This window comes from Carcharodon carcharias, chromosome 18 (assembly GCF_017639515.1).
Source record: "Carcharodon carcharias isolate sCarCar2 chromosome 18, sCarCar2.pri, whole genome shotgun sequence".
Lineage (NCBI taxonomy): Eukaryota > Metazoa > Chordata > Chondrichthyes > Lamniformes > Lamnidae > Carcharodon > Carcharodon carcharias.
This window is the reverse complement of record NC_054484.1, coordinates 72,602,246-72,625,407: the sequence shown is the minus strand read 5'-3', so window position 1 is coordinate 72,625,407 and position 23,162 is coordinate 72,602,246. Positions and strand designations below refer to the sequence as shown.

The 23,162-nt window shown below is 39.4% G+C and overlaps 1 protein-coding gene across 2 annotated transcripts in view; it reads right to left on the bottom strand.

Moving 5' to 3' along the window:
• Nucleotides 1-23,162, bottom strand: part of kdm6a (lysine (K)-specific demethylase 6A) — a 284,665-nt gene that overhangs the window by 20,070 nt on the left and 241,433 nt on the right. For both annotated transcript variants that reach the window (XM_041210596.1, XM_041210597.1), the window contains 7 exons: nt 21,122-21,251; nt 20,665-20,770; nt 17,558-17,763; nt 15,655-15,722; nt 15,493-15,567; nt 9,095-9,243; nt 3,071-3,185 (listed from right to left, as the gene is read on the bottom strand). In XM_041210596.1, the coding sequence (XP_041066530.1) occupies nt 3,071-3,185; nt 9,095-9,243; nt 15,493-15,567; nt 15,655-15,722; nt 17,558-17,763; nt 20,665-20,770; nt 21,122-21,251 (849 nt within the window). The remainder of the gene's footprint in view (nt 1-3,070; nt 3,186-9,094; nt 9,244-15,492; nt 15,568-15,654; nt 15,723-17,557; nt 17,764-20,664; nt 20,771-21,121; nt 21,252-23,162) is intronic.

Here is a 23,162-nt window from a genome sequence, read left to right as displayed (position 1 = left end):
TGTGGCAAATGGAATTCAATATCGGTAAATCCAAGAGTAAAATTTGGCTTAAAAAAATTATACTTCGATTGGGACAAAACAGACCGAAACTCACTAGCTGAAAAGGCGAAACAGGCAGAATCCATAATTGTACTTAAAAAGATAGGCACTTGAAGTTCCGTAACCTACTGGCTGTGGACCAAGTGGGATCAGGCAGATAGCTCTCTTTCAGCCAGCAGAGACATGATGAGCCAAATGGCCTCCTTCTGTGCTGTAAATTTTCTACCTTTCTATGTTAGATCAAGGTTGCATAGATGTAAGATTAAGTATAAGGCATTTATGTCAATGGGAAGGAGAAACATTTTTATGGATAGTTGTGCAGCCATGGAATGCACTACCAGAGGTCATGATTGATACAGAGACCATATCAACAATCAAGAATGGATTAGATGGGTGGTTGAAGGAAAGGGGAACAAACAAATATGGAATGGAGCAGGCACATGGGAATATGGACATACTGGGCCAAACAGAATGCTTGTGTCCTAATTTTTCTGCAATTCTATAAACCGTGGTCGTGCTACAAGCCGACTCATGGCTTGTGACTGACCAAAACGGAGAAGGCTCGTCCGAGAAGGCACTAAACTCATTGAGAGACTTTGCCAGGAATGTGCAGAGATGAAGTCAAAGTGTCAAAGGGAGTGCACAAGCTTCCAAATGCCCCATCTAACCAATCCTTGAAGCACTCGCCCAGCATGTGGCAGAGTCTGCAGATCATGCATTGGGTTTAGCAGCCATTTCAGAACCGAATGAACCAGAGTGGAAGCAAGTCATCCTCGATTCCCGAGGGACTGTTGAAGGAGAAGAAAAAGGTTGTGCTATACAGCTTCAGAGCAAATACATTACATTTATAATTAACAGACTGAAGCTTGAAAAATCAGATTACTGATTCTATTGCCAAATCAGAAGTATAACAAACGCAGCAATTGTATCTTTTTTTTTTACAGAATGGCATTATCAATACAGAATGAAAGCAACACAAGCCAACATGGAATGCACATTCTTGAGGCTGCCAGTCATCAAGATGGGTATTTTGGCTGTGCTCAGAGACTGGTGAAAAATTTTGCAAGTTTATCTTATGCTAGGAAAAGCCATGTTGTAAATAAAAAAATCAACAGCACTGTTATATGTAGGTATATAGCAAATGCATGAAGTGCCTGAAATTTGAATCTCTTTTAAAGGTAATTTGGTTAACAGTTAGTAAACAACAGGCTTCCATACGCTTCAATGCTTCAAAGCAATTTTAACCAAAACAAATCTGTAACAAAGTTATCTCTGTCACTTCTGAATAGCTGACATATATAAAATAATTTGAAAACAGCATTCGGACCAGTGTTATCATGGAAACAAATTTGATTAATTTGTTTTAAGGGACACTGATGGCTTGTGAGGTATGCCACAAACAAAAGCATATTAGTTTAGTTAAACTGGGTATGTTAGATCTGCAAGGAGAGCAACTTTTGCATTTTGAACATTCAAAAGGAGTATTACATGGTCAGGTACAATAACATATCCAGTTTCAGAATTAAATCCCGCTACCTTGCCCCCAAAACCCTGTTCTTGGATCAGTATACTTCTGCACCAAATGTCTTAAGGGAAATGGCCTTATTATCTATTCAAAACTGATGTTCCATAAGATTAGAATGACAGCAAAATTTCTAGACTTAAGCACTTACTAAACTTACAAATCAGTTCTGGTCAAACATAACCAGTTTTATTAAAATAGTTATTTTAATGGGAGTTTCAACGGTGTATCATGAGAAACAAAACCACAGCCTTGATTAAAACTACATTATTGTTATATCTATTTCATTAGCTGTAAAGGGCTTTGGGATGACCTGAGGTGGTGAAAGGTGCTATATAAGTGAAAGTCTTTCCTTTTATTTAAAATCAAGATGTTAGAAAGAAAACTATACGGACCTTGTTTCCTTTTCATCTAGTAATTTATACGTCCCAGGAAAATGGAATTTACTTGCCATTTTGCCCAAGCAAGTTGGGTAAGGCGTTAAAGTAACAGTGGTACAATCCAAATCACTCATTCTTAAGGCTTGACATGTTGGCATTCATGTGTGGCTAGCTCAGGAACTAAGTCTAAACTCATATCACAGAAAACCCCTACAGCTAACACTAAGTTTTTCAACTTATCAATAAAGGCTGGGTTCAAATCCACATTCCAGAAGTGAAAGGGTGGTACACTAATTCAATTCAAAATATTTATGCAGACCTCTATTTTCTATAAACTTGGTCAAAAAGGTACATTTTAAGGAAGGTCTTAAAGGAGGAGATGGACAGGCATAGGGAAGGAAATCTGGAACTTAGGGCCTAGATGGCTGAAGGCAGAGCCACCAATGATGGATGAAGGGGATGGTGGATGCACAAGAGGCCAGAGCTATGGGAACGCAGAGGTCTTGGAGGGTTATTGACTCGGAGAAGGTTATAAAAATAGGAAAGGGATGATGTCATGAAGGGATATGAATACATTGATGAGAATTTTAAACCAGAGATGTTGGTGAAATAGGAGCCAGTGTAGGTCAAAGAGCACAGGGGCTATGAGTAAATGGGACTTGGTGAAGGTTAGGAATGGACAGCAGAGTTTTGGATGAGCTCAGGTTTACAGAGGGTGCATGATGGGAGGTCAGCCAGAAGAACATCGGAATAGTCGAGTCTGGGGGTAACCAAATCATGAATGAGGGTTTCGGCAGAAGATGTGGGGAGTCAAAGATGGATGTCTTGAAGATGGAAGTAGATGGTCAAAGAGAAGATATGATAAAGAAGCTGTGGCGAGGTCAGAAGGGCTGGATCAATTCACACCATGTCACTGCAAGGAAAATTCAGTGCCCCAATTCTCTCTCTCTGTGCTTTCCACATCTTTGGGGAACTTGAATTGTACTTTGGAAAGGACAAAATATTTAGACTTTTAGGCCACATGCTCACTATGTAATTACCCTAAATGTTTTTCTATTATTTTTTATTGTGAATTTAAAAATATACTTTCTGCAAGAAACAGCCATGCTTACTGGCAAAACACACTTACTTTTCACAGAAATCATTCATAACTGCCCAGTACGACTCAGGTACAGCAAACCATTCACAATCTCCAGGACCTATATTAATGTTAACAGAGCAGAAATTGTTGTTTTCTTGATGACCTGTAAATAAAAACAAAACAAACTACAATGAATTTTTTAAAAATCAAAATTTAAATGTATCCTTTTGACATAAGCTTTTGATAAGGTCCCACATAAGAGGGCAGTGGGCAAAATTAAAGCACACGGGATTGGAGGTAATACACTGGCATGGATTGAGAATTGGTTGTCAGACCGGAAACAGAGAATGGGAATTTTTGGGTCTTTTTGCGGGTGGCAGGCAATGACTAGTGGTATACCACACGGATCAGTGCTTGGGCTCCAGCTATTCACGATATATATATATATAAATGACTTGGATGAGGGAACCAAATGCAATATTTCCAAGTTTGCGGACAACACAAAACTGGTGGGGTTGTGAGTTACGAGGAGGATGCAAGCAGGCTTCAGGGCGATTTAGACAAGTTGTGTGTGTGGGCAAACACACGGCAGATGCAGTGTAATGTGGATAAATGGGAAATTATCCGCTTTGGTGTGAAAAGCAGAAAGGCAGAGTATTATTTAAATGGTGATATATTGGGAAATGTGGATGTACAAAGGGATCTGGGTGTCCTTGTACACCAATGAAAGTAAATAGGCAGGTGCAGCAAGCAATTAGGAAGGCAAATGGTTCTGTCAAAGGTCATGAGGACTCGAAACGTCAACTCTTTTCTTCTCCGCCGATGCTGCCAGACCTGCTGAGTTTTTCCAGGTAAATCTGTTTTTGTTTAGGCAAATGGTATGTTGGCCTTCATAGCAAAAGGTTTTGAGTTCAGAGGTAGGGGTGTTTTACTGCAGTTATATAGGGCCTTGGTGAGACCACACCTGGAATATTGCAGTTTTGGTTTCTCTACCTAAGAAAGAATATAAAGGGAGTGCAGCAAAAGTTCGCTAGGCTGATACCGGGGATGGCAGGACTGTCATATGAGGAGAGACTGGTTCGACTGAGCTTGTATTCACTCGAGTTTAAAAGAATGAGAGGGGATCTGATTGAAATTCTATAAGATTCTAACAGGGCTAGAGGGGCTGGATGCAGAGAGGATGTTTCCCCTGCTTGGGGAAGCTAGAACCAGGGGCCACAGTTTCAGGATATGGGACAGGCCATTTAGGGCTGAGATAAGGAAAAAGTTCTTCACTCAGAAGGTGTTCAACCTGTAGAATTCTCTATCACAGAAGGTTGTGGAGGCCAGGTCACTGCATTTATTCAAGAAAGAAATTGATAAATTTTGGATACTAGGGGCATCAAGGGGTATGAAGAGAAAGCGGGAATATGGCGCTGAGATAGAGGATCAGCCGTGATCATACTGAATGGCAGAGCAAGCTTAAAGGGCGGAATCCTGCTCCTAGTTTCTATTTTTCTGTCCGCCAAGCTGCCATTTAAAGATTTTTTCAAATTTTTGTGATCAAATTATACAACTATTCTTTTGTATCAAACTTTCCTACTTCAATATACAATTTTCTTCTATCATTTTCATTTCATATCCTTTCTTGGAAAATTAATCTATACAATGGCTCTTGTGTTATCTGCATTGTAAATTCAATACAGTTTAATCTCAGTGCTCAAGGTACTGCTTGTCCATTCTTGCAAGATTAGACTGTCCCATCTTTTATGGTTGACATTTGACTTTCCACTACATTTCCTACAAATCCATTCATATCCTAACCACTAATCCGATTAAAGAGTTTCTTGTTGTGTATTGAGTTATGTGCTTGCCTTTCTTAACAAATAGTACAATATTCAGTAATGTGAAACAGTTAGTATCAGTTACGAGTATCTTTAAACCCAAGCTGGGGTTCAATTAACTCTAGTAATTTCAAATATTAAACAAACTTTTCCACATCAAGCTCTTCAATTTTCCAACAGTTGGAGTTCAGATATAACTTTTGATGAGTAGGAGTTGATTATAAGCAAGTGACACCAATGAAAAACTTCAGATTATAATCAATGTTAAACTCAAGTTGTTTGTTAATTTTCCACATCCACAGGCTAACTTGCTGCTTGCATTCTGCCATTTAGCCAGCTTCAAAAAAAATTGTATGGCTCTATGAACCACAGCTCCTCTCTTGAATTTCCAGTTAGGTTTGTGTGTAATATTTTTCCCAATTAACTCCTAATAGACTGCACAGTATTATACTTTTTGATAATGTTTCATTGTGAAATTCAATACTCCTGCCACTGCCTGCACATAATCACTATATAGGGAGCAAGCTCTGTGCATCATCACTACTCAGGACCTGACCTCAGTTGGGTTCCAAGAGCTACATGATGTATACAATGCAGTCAGCAAAGGGTGTGCTGGAAATCCTCTGCAGCCCAAACACACTTAAGTAATATTTTTTTCATTCCTCTCATGGCAAGTTTGTGAACATTTTTCCTTCTCTTGTCCATCACTGTTCTTTAGTGACACAGGTTTAATTATAAACTTGCACAATGCTCTTTAAGCACAAAATGCTAATTAGTGAATTTCTTCAGGGGAAAATATGTTAAATGACCTACCTTCACATTATGCCTCTTTCCATTCATTCTCTATATAAAATAAATATGTTACTGCATAGAGAACAATCATGGAACACTGCCCCTTTCAGATTTTTATCCTCAGACTATCATTGCAAACTTGACACTTGTTTTAGGGCTTCATTCTACATTTCCCCCTTCATTCTTTGATTGTGGAGGAAAGGAATGTAGGTCAGCATTAAGGCTACAATTACTCTCAAAAGCAAACGATAAAGCTCTTGGTAAGCTTGGCCTAAGGGGCAGAGGGAGAAATAAACTTGATATTTGATCGATAAAGAAATATTAAAAATCATACTGAGGTAGGTAATTTAACATTCTCAATCCCTGTACCTCTATATATATATATATATAAAAATGTCCCAGTCACGTGGAAGGCAAGCTTGCTGGTCTCTCTGACATAATATTAAAGGCCACCATAGAACACTCAGGCAACAAAGCATACATCAGTACGGCAATGCTTAGAAAACGCATTCTGATTATTCCAATTAACACCCTTGCAGACAAAGCATACAGAAACCACAGCACAAGGAGGATAGGCTTTTAACATGCTCGATGGTTCATGCTTCACTTATTTACTCGATGTTTTGCCATTAAAGAGAACTGATAAATCCTCTAGGTACTATATAAAAAGCTAAAGCTCCCGATGTGAACAAAATGATTACTTTCTTGGGTGGAAGATTCCATAGGGTCAAATTATAGAACTGTAACAGTTAATAAATTAAACACAAACAATTTTAGGTGAATGTCTGATTTAGTCCTAGAAGTGTCCCACTATAGCAACAGATGCAGTAAGATGCACTAAGCTAATTCGCATAAAATTTGGAAGGCAGCAGGGAATATTATAGCTTTCAAAGTCATGATCTAGAGCAGAAACATTATCACAGGCTCAAATGAATGAAAAAATGAGCACTGAAGAATAAAAGTTAAAGTACTAGACGTGCATAAATGCTTAAATCTCTCATGTGCATCATAAATCTGGACAGTATGAATATTTTCTCAATTTCTGGTCAAGAAAGATTGATAGCTGATCTATAAGAAATGATATGATAGTTTCAAACTGAGGAAGATTATTGTGATGTTATACCCAAACATGAAGTCACACCCCTGGCATCAGAAGGCATTTTTCTCTGATCTACAATAAACTTGAGACTGCAGGCTGTTCCTCTAAAAAAAATTAAAATGTAGGTGACACTAACAATGCGGCACAAATCTTAGTGGACCTGAAAAAGTAATGATGAACATTTTCTTTGAACTGTACAGTTCGTATGCTGATGGTTACTCCATGATTGTCTTGGGTAGGAAATGGCAGCACACTAAGTCAGAAAGGCTAGAGACTTGCAGGAGAATTTGGAGATGATGGCACTACTATAGTCTTTGTTCATGTTGGTATTTGAGGTTGTGGACATGGGAGAGGCTGCTGAAGTACACTTAACAAGTTGCTCATGTGTATCCTGTATATGGAACTTACTGCAATTACAATGTGGTGGCAATAAACAGCTGGATACTGAGTCGAACAGCAGGAGCTTGGATCAAGACAGCTTTGTTCCATAAGCTTGAGTGCTGTGGTGGCTACATCCATCCAGCCACGTTGAGATTTCAATCACATTCCTGGTGAACATTGTAGATGGGGTTTTTCTCTCTCCACAGATGCTGAATTTTTCCAGCATTTTCTGTTTTTGTTTCAGGTTTCCAGCATCCGCAGTATTTTACTTTTATATTATTGTAGATGGGATGCTGAAAGGCAAGGTGAGCCACTCAGCACAAAGTATCCATCTGTTCCATGCAGTTGTAGCCATTGTGTTGACATGGTTAGGACATTTAAAATTATGATTTAGGACAACCATTATGGCACTGATGGTCTGACAATGCTGATGAAAGTCAGGGGAGGCCAGTGGGCCTTTACTTGTTGGAGGTGGTCATTAATTAACACTTTTGTGTGTCATGAACATTGTTAGTCCAAGCTTACTGCACCTGACATGGACTCTCCATTGATCGAGGAGCTTAAAGAACTGAACACTGTGGATTTGGCAGCAAACAGCTGCACTCCTGATCATGTAAAAGAGAATGTCATTGATGAAGCAGCTAAATATTGCTTGTCCTGCTTTCTACCCTTAATTAGCACATTCCTTAGATAATATCACCACCTTCAACACCTCTGTCCTTTTGTCTATGACATCTTTTGGCTATCTCCACCTATCACTGGCCCTCCATCCAGCTCTACTTGTCCCACCCCCCCTTAAAACAGCTTGTATTTCACCTCTGTTCTATTTTTACTTAGTTCTGTTGAAGTCATACGGACTCGAAACATTAACTGTGTTCCTCTCCGCAGATACTGCCAGACATGCTGAGTTTTTCCAGGTATTTTTATTTTTGTTTTTGTTTTGGATTTCCAGCATCCGCAGTTTTTTGCTTTTATCTAAGCAGCTAAATATGTTTGGGGCTATGATGCTCGAATATTTCCTGTAGCAATGCCCTTGACCGGTTAAGCAAATTATTATGGAGAGTGGGATGTGGAGGTTGGAAAAGCATTTCAAAGGGCAGAATTCTATAATCAAAATGTCAGAATTTTCTCATCCCTGTTTTCTTCATAAATTCTAATTTTAATCTCCACTAGTACTACTTTTAGGATGTCTCACAACACTCTCTTGAAACAGGTGAGCAGTATTATACAAGAGCTGAAGATATTAAACCTCTATTCTCTAACTGCCCAGATGTCAAAATTGTCAAAAGTTAAATTTTTTATACTGGCAGCATATACAGCATGAAAAATGGTCAAATACAGTCATGAGTGAGACACACAACTCAGCTTCTATCTGGGTGGTACTCACCCAGAGATGAATTATTCCCTTAACACTGCAGTTTGTTAAAAGCAAAATACTGCGGATGCTGGAAATGTAGAACAAAAACAAGAATACCTGGAAAAACTCAGCAGGTCTGACAGCATCTGCGGAGAGGGATACAGTTGACATTTCGGGTCCGTATGACCCTTCATCAGAACTAAGACATATAGAAATGAGATGAAATATAAGCTGGTAGAAGGGGGTGGGACAGGAGAGCTCGACAGGGAGCCACTGATAGGTGGAGGCCAAGAAGAGACTGCCAAAGATGTCATAGACAAAAGGGTGTTGATGGTGGTGTTATTATCTAAAGGATGTGATAATGGGGACATGAAGGGAAGCAAGCTAGTGGCAGATGGCCCTAGTAAGGATGGGGTGGAGTGGGGGGAGAGGAGGGATCGAAATGGGCAGTTTGTTGTTGTTGTACAAGAATCAATGAACGTAAGAATGCACATTACCATAACAAAATTCTAGGTCAATTGGCCATATCCAGAACGTACCAAAAAGAGGTTTATTTCACCACTTATTCATCCACTTTTACCAGCCATGTAATTCCACTTTTTAGACGTTATGGCACTCACCTGGAGTCCTGCTTCCTGGAACTTTCATGTACAGTTGGACTGTGTTCATTCCAAGAATGGTGTGCCCCACATGGCTCAACAGGTTTCCTGCCGATACCACACGCACAAAAGCAGGCAATTTTGTTAGTTCATGGAGCTGCGATTTCCACCTGAAGCAACAAGTAGCAAAGATTTGTGAAATGCATGTACATCGTTGATGGTTTCAAAAATCATCCGTGTAAGTTAGAGATATTCTGGTTGTTCAAAAAACATTTATGAATATTAAAATTCTTTGCCATCAGTTTCTCAACAGCATTTGCTAAAGAGTTATCTATTTATTACTCATTTAAGGAAATGGCTCAGATAGAAATTTGATTCCATGTTCTTTCCAAGTACCTCACTGGGCAATTTCATGTGGAAGCCTGGGCAGTGAATGCTACTAGTGTTAATTAACCAAGCAGCCAACTACATTCAGCTTAAATCCTTATCCCTAAAGCACAGAAGGCAGCCTTTTGGCTCACTGGCTGCGATTTAGTGCTAGCAATGCCACACCCTCACGGCGCCCAACTTCTTGTTGAACCGGTAGGAGCCCATGTTGCTTCTGTGGGGGAGGCCTGATGCAAATTAAGTGCCCTCAGGGACTTAACTGGCTAGCGCCAGGCCTTCCATGCGATCAAGCCCTCAATGGGGCAGAAATCCCGCCCAAGAACTGCCGGCCAATCAGAGACTGGCAATGCCCCTGGCAATTGTAATGCTCTGAGGCTCAGCCCAGGGATCGCTATTGGAACCCTGGGCACAGGTGAGTGAGGAAGGAGGGAAATGGGTTGCAGGCAAGGGATGGGAGTGGCTTTCAACAACCCCCCCACTTCCAGATCCAGGTTCGTCAAACGGGCACCGAGTATCTGACAACAGGATCACCCCCACTATGAACTCGCAGGCAAATTTTGGCGGCCTTGGGAAGTCACGTGAGAGGTGTGCAAGTCCCATTAAATCCCTGAGGCACTACTAAATTCCAGTGGGTTCAGGGATAATTGCTCTCAAGTGCTTATGGTTGATCTTAATTGACATCCTGCCACCGATGAGCATGATTCCCACATCGGGCCATTCCTCTCTCCAACTTAATGGGGGAATAGTTTTCCCGATGCCAGCAACGCAATGCGGGTACTCCCATCTGATTCTCCTGGCCCTTGCACGATCCAATAAACTGTGCATTGTATTTACGTTGGTAGAGATTAAGAGATAGCCACCAAGAATCGAAACCCTTACCGCTTCACATCACCCTTGTAGCAAAGAGATGCCGAGATCAACTGCAGCAAGGCTACCACTGTCCTGATCAAGATCAATTAACTCAGGACTAACTGAATATCAACATAGAACCTTGATGTTCTGCATCATTCAGCATAATTACTTATTCAACGCATTTACTCCCTGAGCCATCAGATAGGGAAAAAAAGACTTGCCTTTCATGACCCCAAGACACTTCAAAGCACACAGCAAGGTCCCATAGATGGTAATGTGAAAATGACTAGTTAAACTGTTTTTTTCTAAATAATGATGTTGGTTAAGGAATACATATTGGTCTCAGATTAAAGACCCATCCAAAAGTGGCGAGGTCAACTGAGTTTTTTTTTTAAAAAGGGAAATACTTGTCACAGCTTGTTTTAGAACTGGCAAACTCTATATTCGTCTTTTTGGATTTATTTTCTTTAAAATTTTCATTTTCTTTAACCATCAACATTCAAATTAACAGTGCCGTGTCAATTGTTATAAAGTGCTGGAGCATCAACACTAAGAGGCAGCACCAAATACAATAATACAGTTTAATTACCCAATCCACTGCAAATGTCGAGGATAACATTACAAAGTTACCACAGGAAGAGGAAGAGTAGCACTACGCAGCCACAAGAAAACAAAACTAGAAAAGGTATTCTTCCAGAAACACAGACAACCATTTAGTAAAATATATCAAAAGGATGAAAGGACTGATTAGATTCCACCTGTTTTGGATAATCACCTTGCATGTTTCTAACCTATTTTCCTTGCTCGATGTGGAAGGGATTAACGAAGGTCATTAGAAATAGGGGCATTTGGCCCATCGAGCCTGCTCCGCCATTCAATAAGATCATGGCTGATCTGATTTGAATATTGTTGGTGCTTTTTGTCTTGCACTCATCTGGGCAAATGCAAGAATGCCAAACTTCAAACAACCGCAGCAATTTATATTACAGGAGAAAAAGGTGCTGACTGGTTGGCAAGTCAACTGTGATTGGCCTAGACATTGCCATAGAGAAAGCAAAGGGGAACAACAGGCTCCCCAAGCTCCCAGGTATCTCCCAGCTCAAAAATGCTGTTGGGCTTGAACATATTCCTTTTGTTTGCAAAGAATAGGACCTTGTATATGGTTTTATTGACATTCCAAATGCCCATCCCTCCAACAAGATAATTGAGAAAGGGATTCCTGTGAGTACCGGGCCAGAGTACTCCACAATATAATCACACAAGGCAGATTGGACCCAGCCCATCATGAAAACAAGGGGCTCTGCTCCCTGAATAGTGTGCTGGAAAAACCTGATAGCAGTACACTAAGACTTCATTGTGCTGCTTATTTAACTGTAAACAAAGTGTATGGGGTAAAACTATTTTAGAAAACCTTAGAAATTACCAATTTTAAAATTCCAATTACTTAAAAAGTGTGGCTCGATAGGCCAAATGCCCCTATTTCTAATGACCTTCGTTAATCCTTTCCACATCGAGCAAGGAAAATAGGTTAGAAACATGCAAGGTGATTATCCAACAGAGTCCTTTCATTCTTTTGATACATTTTACTAAATGGTTGTCTGTATTTCTGAAAGAATACCTTTTCTAGTTTTGTTTTCTTGTGGCTACTTAGTGCTACTCTGCGTCTTCCTGTGGTAACTTTGTAATGTTATGCTTGACATTCTAGCACTACCTAGCAAGTGTAAACGGGCCACACCAACAAGTTCAACTGATTATCTTAAATTGGTTGTTAGTGTATTAGTAGGGCGGAGACTCTCCTACTGGCTTTGGCCAAGTTGGAGACAGCTGCAGCCGAGGGGAGACAGAGGTCAGAAAAGAACATTAAAAGGCAGAATTCCATTATCTGGAAGTCAGAATTCCGCCAAACAGCTGAATTTCTCATCCCTGCCATTTTAAAGGCGAATGGCAAAAGAACTAAATGCAACATGAGGAAAGACTTTTCGTAACACAGTGAGCATGCCTGGGAGTGTGGTGGAGGCAGATTCAATCGTGGCTTTGAAAAGGGAATTGCATTAGCGACTGAAGAGAAATAATTTGCAGGATTACAGGGAAAGAGTAGCCTCTTAGCTGAGTTCCTCTTGCAAAGAGCTGGCATGGACACCAAGGGCTGAATGGCCTCCTGAGTCGTAACCAATCTATTCTATGAAATATACCGGCATCATGCAAGCATTTGTTGTGCTGGGGGCACAGGGGTAGAATTTTGTGATAGATTATATCATTACCTCAGTCCTGCTTCTTATGATAAGTCCACAAGGAAGAGGGCAGGTCCTCCCTGCCAGCGTATTTTGGAACACAGATAAAAAGGGTTGGAGACCCAGTGGAAACAGATACCACTGTCAATTTCTAGTCTGCCTTGCCACTTAAAATGTAGCAAAAAGGTCTTGTTAGTTATAAACAACTGGTTTGAGGTCACTTTGGGACAGAGATTTGTACAAAATAAGTTAATCGTACAAAAAAAAGTAGACAGTGTCCAGGAGCATTTGATCGATTTTGTCAGAGTGGCTCATTTCCAATTACTTCTGACAAGCAGCATAGGATGTGGCCAGGTTAGAGGTCTTGTGCACAAATTGCAAAAGTTCAAAACAAAAATCCAGATGAATTGGGCTAGTGGCAGGAAATCCAGAAAAGAAAAAGGTCCATCTTTTAAGTCACATAGGATTTACCTTCTGGTCACAATGTTAGATCAATGTAGTGACATCCAAGCCCAAAATGTTAAGATAACATTATGTAAATTAGTACAAATTTTTCATTTTCTAACACAAGCTACTTTTGGTAACAATTTTGGAAAGTAATTACAGCACCTGGTATTCATTTATCCAAAGAATGGGCATAATACCACATATATTATTCTACATTTCTTACTTTGTGCAGAATGGGGAAATAGTGCAATAAAATTAAAAATAATTTTGTTTTTAAGCTATCAAGCTGGACAGAATACTCAATCATCTACAATATCACACAATTTCACTAATAATTTAACCAAGGGAGAAGGCACAGAAAACAGAACTTAAGGTCCAATTAAGAGTGCAGGAAGGCGTACCAGAAGTAGCATCAGGCATAGAGTACCTGAAAATGAGGTGTAAACCTGGTGAAGCTGCAATACAGGATAACTTGCATGTGATAGAGCTAAGCAATCCCATAATCAATGTACCAAATCTAAGCTCTGCAGTCCTGCAGTCATGACATCCAGTCATGAATGGTGGCCGACAATTAAACAACTAACTGGAAGAGGAGGTTTGACAAATATCCCTATCTTCAATGATGGGGGAGCCCTGCATATCAGTGCAAAAGGTAAGGCTGAATCATTTGTAACCAACTTCAGAAGCGCCAAGTGGATGATCCATCTCGGCCTCCTCCCGAGGTCCACGATATCACAGAAGCCAGTCGTCAGCCAATTCAAATCACTCCACGATATCAAGAAACGTTTGAAGGCAGTGGGTACTCACAACATTCCGGCAATAGTGAAGATTTGAGTTCCAGAACTAGCTGTGTCCTTAGCCAAGCTGTTCCAGTACAGCTACAACACTAGCAACCACCTGGCAATATGGAAATTGCCCAGGTATGTCCTGTCCACACAAAGCAGGACAAATTCAAACCAGCCAATTGACATCCCATCAGTCTACTCACCATCATCAGCAAAGTGATGGAAGGTGTTGGCGACAGTCCTATCAAGCAACAATTACACAGCAATAACCCGCTCGCTGATGCTCAGTTTGGGTTCCATCAGGGCCACTCAACTCCTGAGTTCACTGCAGCCTTGGTTCAAACATAGTCAAGAGGGCTGAACTCCTGAGGTAAGGTGAGAGTGACTGTGCTTGACACAAAAGCAGCATTTAACTGAGTGCAGCGTCAAGAAGCCCTAACAAAACTGAAGTTACTGGAAACAGGAGGATGCTCTCCACTAATTGGGAGTCATATCTAGCACAAGGGAAGATTGGTTGAGGTCATTGGGAGGTCAATCATGTCAATCCCAGGACATCACTAAAGGAGTTCCTCAGTGTAGTGTCCTAGGCCCAACCAACTTCAGCTGCTTCATCAATTACCTCTCCTCTATCATAAGGTCAGAAGTGGGGATATTCGCTGATGACTCCTCAGATACTGAAGCAGCCTGTGTCCATATATAGCAAGATGTGGACAATATTCAGGCTTGGGCTGATAAGCAGCAAGTTCCACTCCATGCATCAATCCTAACTTGGAACTAGATCATCATTCCTTCACTGTTGCTGGTCAAAAGTCTGGAACTGCCTTCCAAACAGCACTGTAGTTGTACCTACACCACCACCTTCTCAAAGGCAAAGAGGAATGAGCAAAAAATACTGGCCTTTCCAGTAACATTTGCGTCCCAGGAAAGAATAAAAAACTTCTAGCCCCTCAAAGGGCAAGGGCAGCAGGCACATGGGGACACTTCCAAGTTCTCCTCCACGTAACACGCCATCTTGACTTGGAAATATATCACCATTCCTTTATTGTTGCTGACCAAAATCCTGAAACTTCCACCCTAACAGCACTGCGAGTACATTCACCACGTGGACAGCAGTGAACAAGAAAACATCTTACCATTATTTTTTCGAGGGCTGGGCAATTAATGCTGGCCTAGCCAGCCAAGTCCACACCCTTGAAAGAAATAAGGCTGCCACGTATGCTATTAAGTGACCCGTTGCTACAAATAATTTTGATTTAACGAATACCTCATTTAATCCACTGCTATTGAAGAACGGAATGCAATGTTAAAAATGTTGGGAAAAGTACAAGTTTGGCTGTTGATTTAGTGATTTAGAAGCCAAATGGTTAAAGCAAGCTGAATTAGTGCCATAGTGTCTGAAGCGGATTATCTGGACTCTCTTTCTTTTCAATGAAATATATCTTTCTTTCGGTGGTTTATTCCAAATTTTCAAATTTATTGTCTTGACCTTTTATTGCTACTTCTCTGTCTGATAAAATACGCTGTGGATCGCTTCACAAACACAGATGCATTCACATTGGTGGTCCTTTTGTGATAATTTGTGCTCCTACCATATATTGTGTTTTACATTACCGTAATTACAAACTTTATTGAAATCATTAAGCAACAACTGTCAGTCTGCAATGATTACACAAAAAGTGTTGAACACCTTACTCAGAAAAAAAATGCAAAGACTTACTTTTTCTCATCTGACAAATCAATGTTGGTCCCAAATTTGATGGTTTTAAATGGACCTCTCCTTTTTTTGCTGCCACTGTTTAAAAAAAGTGATAATTGTAAAGGATTTCAAAAATATTTACTATCTGTCAAACATTTGGTATCCTTGAGTAACAAAACTTACTTATCAGAGGATGTGGATTCACTATCTGATTGGTCTTTGTGATGACTACTCTTTTTCTCATTTTCCTCCTGCAAGTAAAAAAATTCAAATCAACAAATTGAAATGCATATGCCATTATACTGAATTACCTATTTTAACCTCCCCCCACCACTCTGCATGTTCAGATAATTAATATTTAAGCAACTCCTACAGAATTGTGCAAATACATTTTCCAGTGAACAGATCAACACTAATAATAAATATTTATGGCATTATATTCAGTTTCACTGTAACTGTACCTTTATGCCTTTATTGCACTGTGCCTACTATGTAACTGCAGCTATTAAAGTCATTGCATCAAGGTGTAGTGGATAAAAAAAGGCATCAAAAAGGTTTGGGAACATAGGACCATTCAGCCCTCCGAGCCTGCTCTGCCATTCGATAAGATTGTGGCTGACCTGGTTGTGTCTCAACTCCACTTTACCATCTGCCCCCCATAACCCTCAACTCCCCATTTAAAGATGAAAGTTATAAACCACCAAATGAACATTTCCCTAAAAAGCAAATCCATAAACAAACATGCTACACACTCCATTGGGAACTGCAGAGTTCATTGAAAAAAATGACATCAATGTCATGAATTATTTCTACATACTATACCGAAGAAGTGTCTTACTATACTGAAAACCTGTCAGGGAAAAATTCAGAGTAAAGCTTTAGAATGCAGTATAGCCGAAGATCTGTAATTAATGTCACATTCTCATTCTGTTTTAAATTAGTTAAATTCCTCCATTGCTTTCAATATTAATCATAATATCTGCATGTTTCTCTAATATGCAGAACTGGTTATTTTTTAATAACCAGCTTTGAAAATTCCATTAGAGTTGTGAATTATTTTGTAATTGGATTAAATTCTCAGACTGTCTATGTGTGTATAAATGTATATATATTTGAAACTATTGCACATTTTGCTTAAAAAGTGCTTGCAGCAGGAGTACATTGATGAATCTAGAAAATATTCCAATAGGCACATTAGTAATTAGAGGATGGGCAAAGTAGTGATATCCCTAAGATGGAGGATCCAAGCTTGTGATGGAGATGGAAGTTATGGAGAAAATACCAAATGTTCTTTTCTACATTTTTAATCAAATGTTTTAAAACATTTGATGCAGGCTGGCAAGTCCCGGGTCCCAAATGACTACATCCTAGGGTCTTAAAAGAGGTGGCTAATGGGGTAGTTGATGCACTGGTGTTAATTTTCCAAAATTCCCTAGATTCTGGAAAGGTTCCATCAGATTGGAAAGAAGTAAATATAATCCCTCTACTCAAGAAGGGAGGGAGGCAGAAAACAGGAAACTATAGGCTTGATGTTCGTCACGTTAGAATCGATCTAGAATGACTGAGCTGTCTTATGAGGAAAGGTTGGACAGATTGCGCTTGTTTCCACTGGAATTTAGAAAAGAGTGAGGGGTGATTTGATTGAAGTATACAAGATCCTGAACGGCCTTGACAAAGTGGACACTGAAAGGATGTTTCCTCTTGCGGGTTAATCCAGAACTAGGGGGCACTGTTTTAAAATTAGGGGTTGCCCTTTTAGGACAGAGATGAGGAGAATTTTTTTCTGAGGGTTGTGCGGCTTTGGAATTCTCTGCCTCAGAAGGCAGTGGAGGCAGGGTCATTGAATATTTTTAAGGCAGAGGTAGATAGATTCTTGTTAGGCAAGGGAACCAAGATTTTCAGGGTTAGATGGGAATGTGGAAATCGAAACACAAGATCATCAGCAGGCTCAAGGGGCCTAATGGTTTATTCCTGTTCTATTTCTTATGTTCTTAAAACAAAATTACAGAGGTAAAATTTGGCTCAAGCAAAAATGCGTTTTTACTATGCTATGGGGACATTTAATCTCAGATAGTGGAAGACTAACCCGCAATGATTCTTGGAATGATGAGGCCTGGTATTGTGCATATTTGGCAATTGTGGTGTGTGATCTACTACTCTCGCAGCGCCAGATTTTCTTGGTTCCAGTGGAGTCCCAGTTTTCATCTGCTGGCTGCAATAGTTGTGTCCGCACCTCTACTAAATGTTCATTATTTGCTTCTACCAAGGTCTTGGTGGAAAAAAGACCTAAATCTGCAAAGAAAGAAATTATTAAAAGTTGATGATTGCATGAATAACCATTGACAGAATGTTGAAAGTTTCATTCTCCCAAAACTCAAAATTCAATAAGAACTTCAGGACCACAGTGGCCACATCAGAAGCAGGCTGCAAGTGACAATTTGTACATTGACTTTCCGCTAGAACCATCAGGGGCTTTAACTTCCTTTAACCACTATATAAATTTAGATGTCCTAAGTCATCACCAACTGGGCCCAACTTTCCAGCTTTAATTTTTGAACATATTGAGATCAAACTGAACCTTGCTATTACTGTATTTAAATTTCTTTGCTCCTTTTTCCTATTAAATATGCCTTTCGTTTTGCCTTCAACAAGAGAGTCTAGATGTGCAATCAGATTTTATTTAAGAGAAAGCCTGTGCAAGTTTGAGCCAGAGGTCTACATGTATCATCATCACGGGTGAGACTGATAATTTTAGTGCAAAACAAGCTTTTTCCTATCAGTGGTGAAATAAGAAATTTTAATAAACTATGGTTAGAAAGGAAGGTTTTTCTGCAACACACTCAGGGCTATCTCCTACACTGCATTTTGCACAACAAAGCAGGCAACAGTTGAAAAACAGAGACCAAGGTCAGTATTTTTAAAAGGGTTTGGGTTCTGAATTGGAGGCTGGTGGGGCAGCATGCAGTTTGGCCATTGGCCTCCATGCTGGTCCCCCACTATGCTCCCAGCCCTGAGACATTTTGAATGAGTGTGGCTCGGGGTTGGGTCGGCTGTCCAGAGGCTAGCAACAGGTAGCCAACTGAGGAAAATTAAATTTAATAAGCCCAGTTCCTGTGCTAACTGAAAACTGCCGCCCAGGTTTTGTGATGGGCTCAGGGCGGGAGCTGGGATCCTGACATCCCTGCCCCAACCCTCCCGGCCAATGGACCCACAACAGCAACTGGGCCATAGCTATGGCCACTGGCTTTCTTTTGGAATGGTTGCCTCTCATCGAGGCTAGGCAGCTGTGGCGTTTTAAAAAATAAAGAGATATATATCTTCTCTTGTCCCTCACAATCTCCATCTTCAGCTGGTGGGGCTGCTGATCAATAGATGCTGGAGGGCCTCCCTCTTGCTCTCCAATGATGGAAGCCCACCTGCCATACCTGATTAGGCTGAGTATTCCTGGCCTTCAATTGGCTAATGATTTGAAAATCCCTGTGGGTGGGCTTAAAATGCAGTACAGACTATGAACCTGGAAACAGTTCCACAATTCAGTTAGGTTCAACTTACGGTAAGAAAAAGAGAATTCAAGGGCAAAGTTACTTTACAAGTAAAAAAGCAACTTATGGCCTGATAAAATGAGAGCTTTCCCCGATTAAATGGGGGAAAAATTGCAAACAGAATTGATCAGCAACAGAAACTAAACAGGTCGATGGAACTGGTACAAATCAAGTATATCCTATATGGGAAGAGAGAGTACCATGAATAGGGAAATTAGATCAAATTTGAAATTTACTATCACTCGCACAAGAAGAAAGTCAGGACAAATATAAATACAAGACAGCATACACCAAATTGAATAATAGACAGCGAAACAGCCATTGGTCAGGGATACAAAATGGTTTCATTCTAAAGCATGCTATGCAGTGAACTGACATACTAGTACAAATTCAGGATGCACACTCCAGTTTCATGTAACATTGATTGACAATTCTCTACATGTTAAAAATAAAGATCAGTGAAATCAAAATGCTTTAAGTGTAAATTATTCGCAAAATTATAAACGTGACATAAAATTTTATAAATGATTCAGGTTCTTCCATTTTCTTTCCCTCCGCAATTCATTTTTTGAACCTGCTACTTTGATTGCATTGCTTTATTACTACAGTAAATACTATCATTATGTAACTTTGATCAGCTCCTGAATTATCAGGAATCGTTATTAGAGGACAAAGATTTATATTGCTATCTATGTGTATACTGGCAGAAACAGGTTCATCAGAAAAAGCTCTCACAACACCTCAATTAGAAAAAAGCGATACTCCTTCATATCTAAAATATTTCTCTTGCCTCCACCCACCAAAAAGAGCTTGCTGACTCCTTTTCAGTGGTACTTAATGAAAGACAGGTTAGAATTCTACATTTCAGCTTGGTTACTCTGTTACTTGGGCTATGTTGCAAGATAGAGTAGGATCTTAGCAGCAAAATAATCCTTATTTCAGGATAAGAAAAAAATCATCTTAGCTGTAAAGCACATCACATTGAGAGCAGAATTGGAGCAGCACCAGTATCGGCTTTCTAGCTCTCTTACTCAATCACACCCTCAGCACTGACCTTTTCATTTTGGTAAATTATTTTGTCAGATGATAATTCTCATGTTCATTTTTGGAAGTACAACACAAGTTTGCTAAATATATTAAAGTGAAACAGTTGTGACAAGAGTAGAGCATCATGCCATTCATCTTGGTGGCTGGTACGATCGTGAGGACAACACGGAGGATGTTTAAATCTACCAGTAGGCAACATATTTCTCAGTCGCATACCATTGTAGCAACTTTTGGCTAAATGAAACAATTTGCAGGTACTGAAGTGATACAGTACATATAGTAGCAAGAGTATATTCAGTGTACTGCAAACTCCATCTCTTAGAGAAGAGCAACACCTTAAATTTATAACCTGCGTAAGTATTTAGCTTACTAGATGATGAGGTGAAAGCGACAGAATGATTCTAAATTGCTTTCCAGCAAAAATAGCCTATTCCTGTTCCTACATCGTTGTCTTGCTTTAGACTTTAATTTGTTGGTGAAATTGAAAGTAAACTGAAGAACTTTTCCCAGAAGTCAACTAATATCTGAAGAACCAACCTTGAAGAGCTTTATAAAAAAAATAATTTTAATACTATGGTACTTACATTCAGATTAGAGTACCTACCTAGCTTGAGAGCCCCAGCAAGGCCACGGATTACAGTAACAGGGTTGTTGGGGTTTGTACAGAATTGATGAAGTGGAGGAAAGAAAGCATCACGCTTGTTCTCCAACTGCACAAAGAAAAAGTTTTACAATAGGTTTTAAAATAAAAATTAAGCTTCAAAATGTATCTAGTTTACATATATGGTTATATACGAAAATCCAAATTTATATTTGACAACTTTAAGAATGCCTTATGTGACTAATAAAAATCTGCAACCACCGTTCAAAATTATATTTAACCTGAATCAGAATCTAGTAATTACATCAACTATTTCATTGTGCAGGTCCTGGTTTAACAGTAGCATTAGGTGACAATTATCTGATGATTTTGCTTTGATTTGTGACTTAAAAACTAACACAAAAATACTGAAGATCACATATTACTGGTCCTAAGTTAAACCAGCACGTGTCCTACTTACATAAATACTAGGTGTAGGAGGATTTAGCTTGTCCTTTGGCAGCGGTGGGTATGGTGGTGGTAGTGGTCGAGGAGGTGGACACTTATCGAGTAAAATGCTACTATTAGATAAACCATTTCTCCCCAGATTTCTGAAAAAAAGTATTATTTTTGCAACATTACATTTATTAGTTCCATTTGTACTTGGTGCACATACTTAGCTATAGACATTTCTCCATGAGATTTTTACCCAAGTGATCTTGTGTTGATTAAACAAGTTAGAAAAAAAAGTACAGAATATAAGTAGAAGCTCACACATTCAAATACTTCAGATAATAAAAAATTTAGTAAAAGATTCATATGCATATCAGATAATCTGCACACAATGAAACACAATAGTTTCTTAAAAGAATTCCAACAGATATAGGTCACGTTCAAGAGTCATCCAAAGGCAAACTGAACACAAGTAAACCAGTAATTATTTGTCAAGGACTTAAGATGTTCACAATATACAGAATTTTGGAGGTGACAGGGTGCTGAGATGGTCTTTAACCTCCTGGGCCAGAATAAACCTCACTCTAGGCTGATGCGATAAAAGTCTCCTCCTCTGTTGGCTGCAAGGGTCCAATGTGGCATGAAACTGTCACCCTTCAATTCCTGGCAGGATGGCTGCAAAGCACAAATCAGTCTCTTATCCAGCACTGACTGACAATCTCATTCAAAGAAACTATAGGATGGCTGGTATAAGAAATGGGGAACTGTCATGTTGGTGCATGGTGGGAAATGACCATGTTGTTAGAGCAGAGTTTTGACCTTAACTCTGCAAGTAACCTTGCTAAACCAAACTTGGAAATGCTCAATAGTGATCAAAAGGGCATGAAATGGAAAGTTCCCATTCCTCAACACGAACATCCCTTAGCTTGATGAGCACACAAAATTCAGATTTGTTTTTACTCGATTTGGGGTAAATTCAAGTGGAGAAGTTAATAAACAATTATAACATTTTTAATACAGAAAGTTTAGTTGAAAATGTAATCTCTATGAAAGGGCAAGTTGTCAACACTTTTTGTCAGTTTACAAACACATTCTATGATGAAAAAATCATATTGAAATTCATTACCGTGTAATGCATGTGGCATTACTGTAATAAACATAATCTAACTCTTCCTTTCCAAGCAAAAAACATTTGCCAAGCTTATTTTATGAAGAATTATGAAATACACAGGTGATTCAAAGATGCTGTAAAAATTGAAACATACAGTTTATAGTTTAACAGAAACCAGAGTCAAATATGTTATAGCCTCCCTACAACCAACATGCATAGCCCCTAAAGTAGTTGAGAGAATCAATTAAACATCTTAATAAACACTTTGAAATACACTGCATTTAAACTAGAATTGTGGTATCTCTAACTCAGACCTACCAAAGCAGACAAGTGTGTTCTTAGCAGTCATACAATAATTGAAAAAAACAGATTAACCATACCAACATAGTGAGGTCACAGGCAAAGGACAGTGAATTCTTGCGCACTTTCAAATGGCTGGTTTCAGTGTACAGAGCCGAAAACATACAGTCAAGTTGTCTGGTGGGCAGTTATGCAGAAGGTCAAAAATACACCTTTAACCTTAATGTTACATGCTGATCGCCTCTGTATAGTCAGACAAGCATCTGAATTTTCTACAGAATAACTTGTTATAACCGAATGACAGGAGAGGGAGTTTCATATTTACATATCAAAGAGAAAGTGTGAATGATTTACAGCTATAATTTCCATTGTTTGCTAATTTTAGTAAAAGGTTATGCCTATATAAGCAGTGACACAATACAGTTAGAATGCATTAACAAATTATCCATCTGCATTTAGCACTGCTATGAGAGTCCTGCTGTCCCAAATGAGCCAAGAAATTGGCAAACAAAAACAAAACCATCTTTGATCATTAAGAACTTAATAAATGCAGTGGAAGGCGACACTACAGACAGTGAAAACAATCAGTCTACCCTATTTCAATCTTTTTGAGGGAGGGAGAAAGAGGGTACCATTTCTTAAGGATTAATGGTCTAGT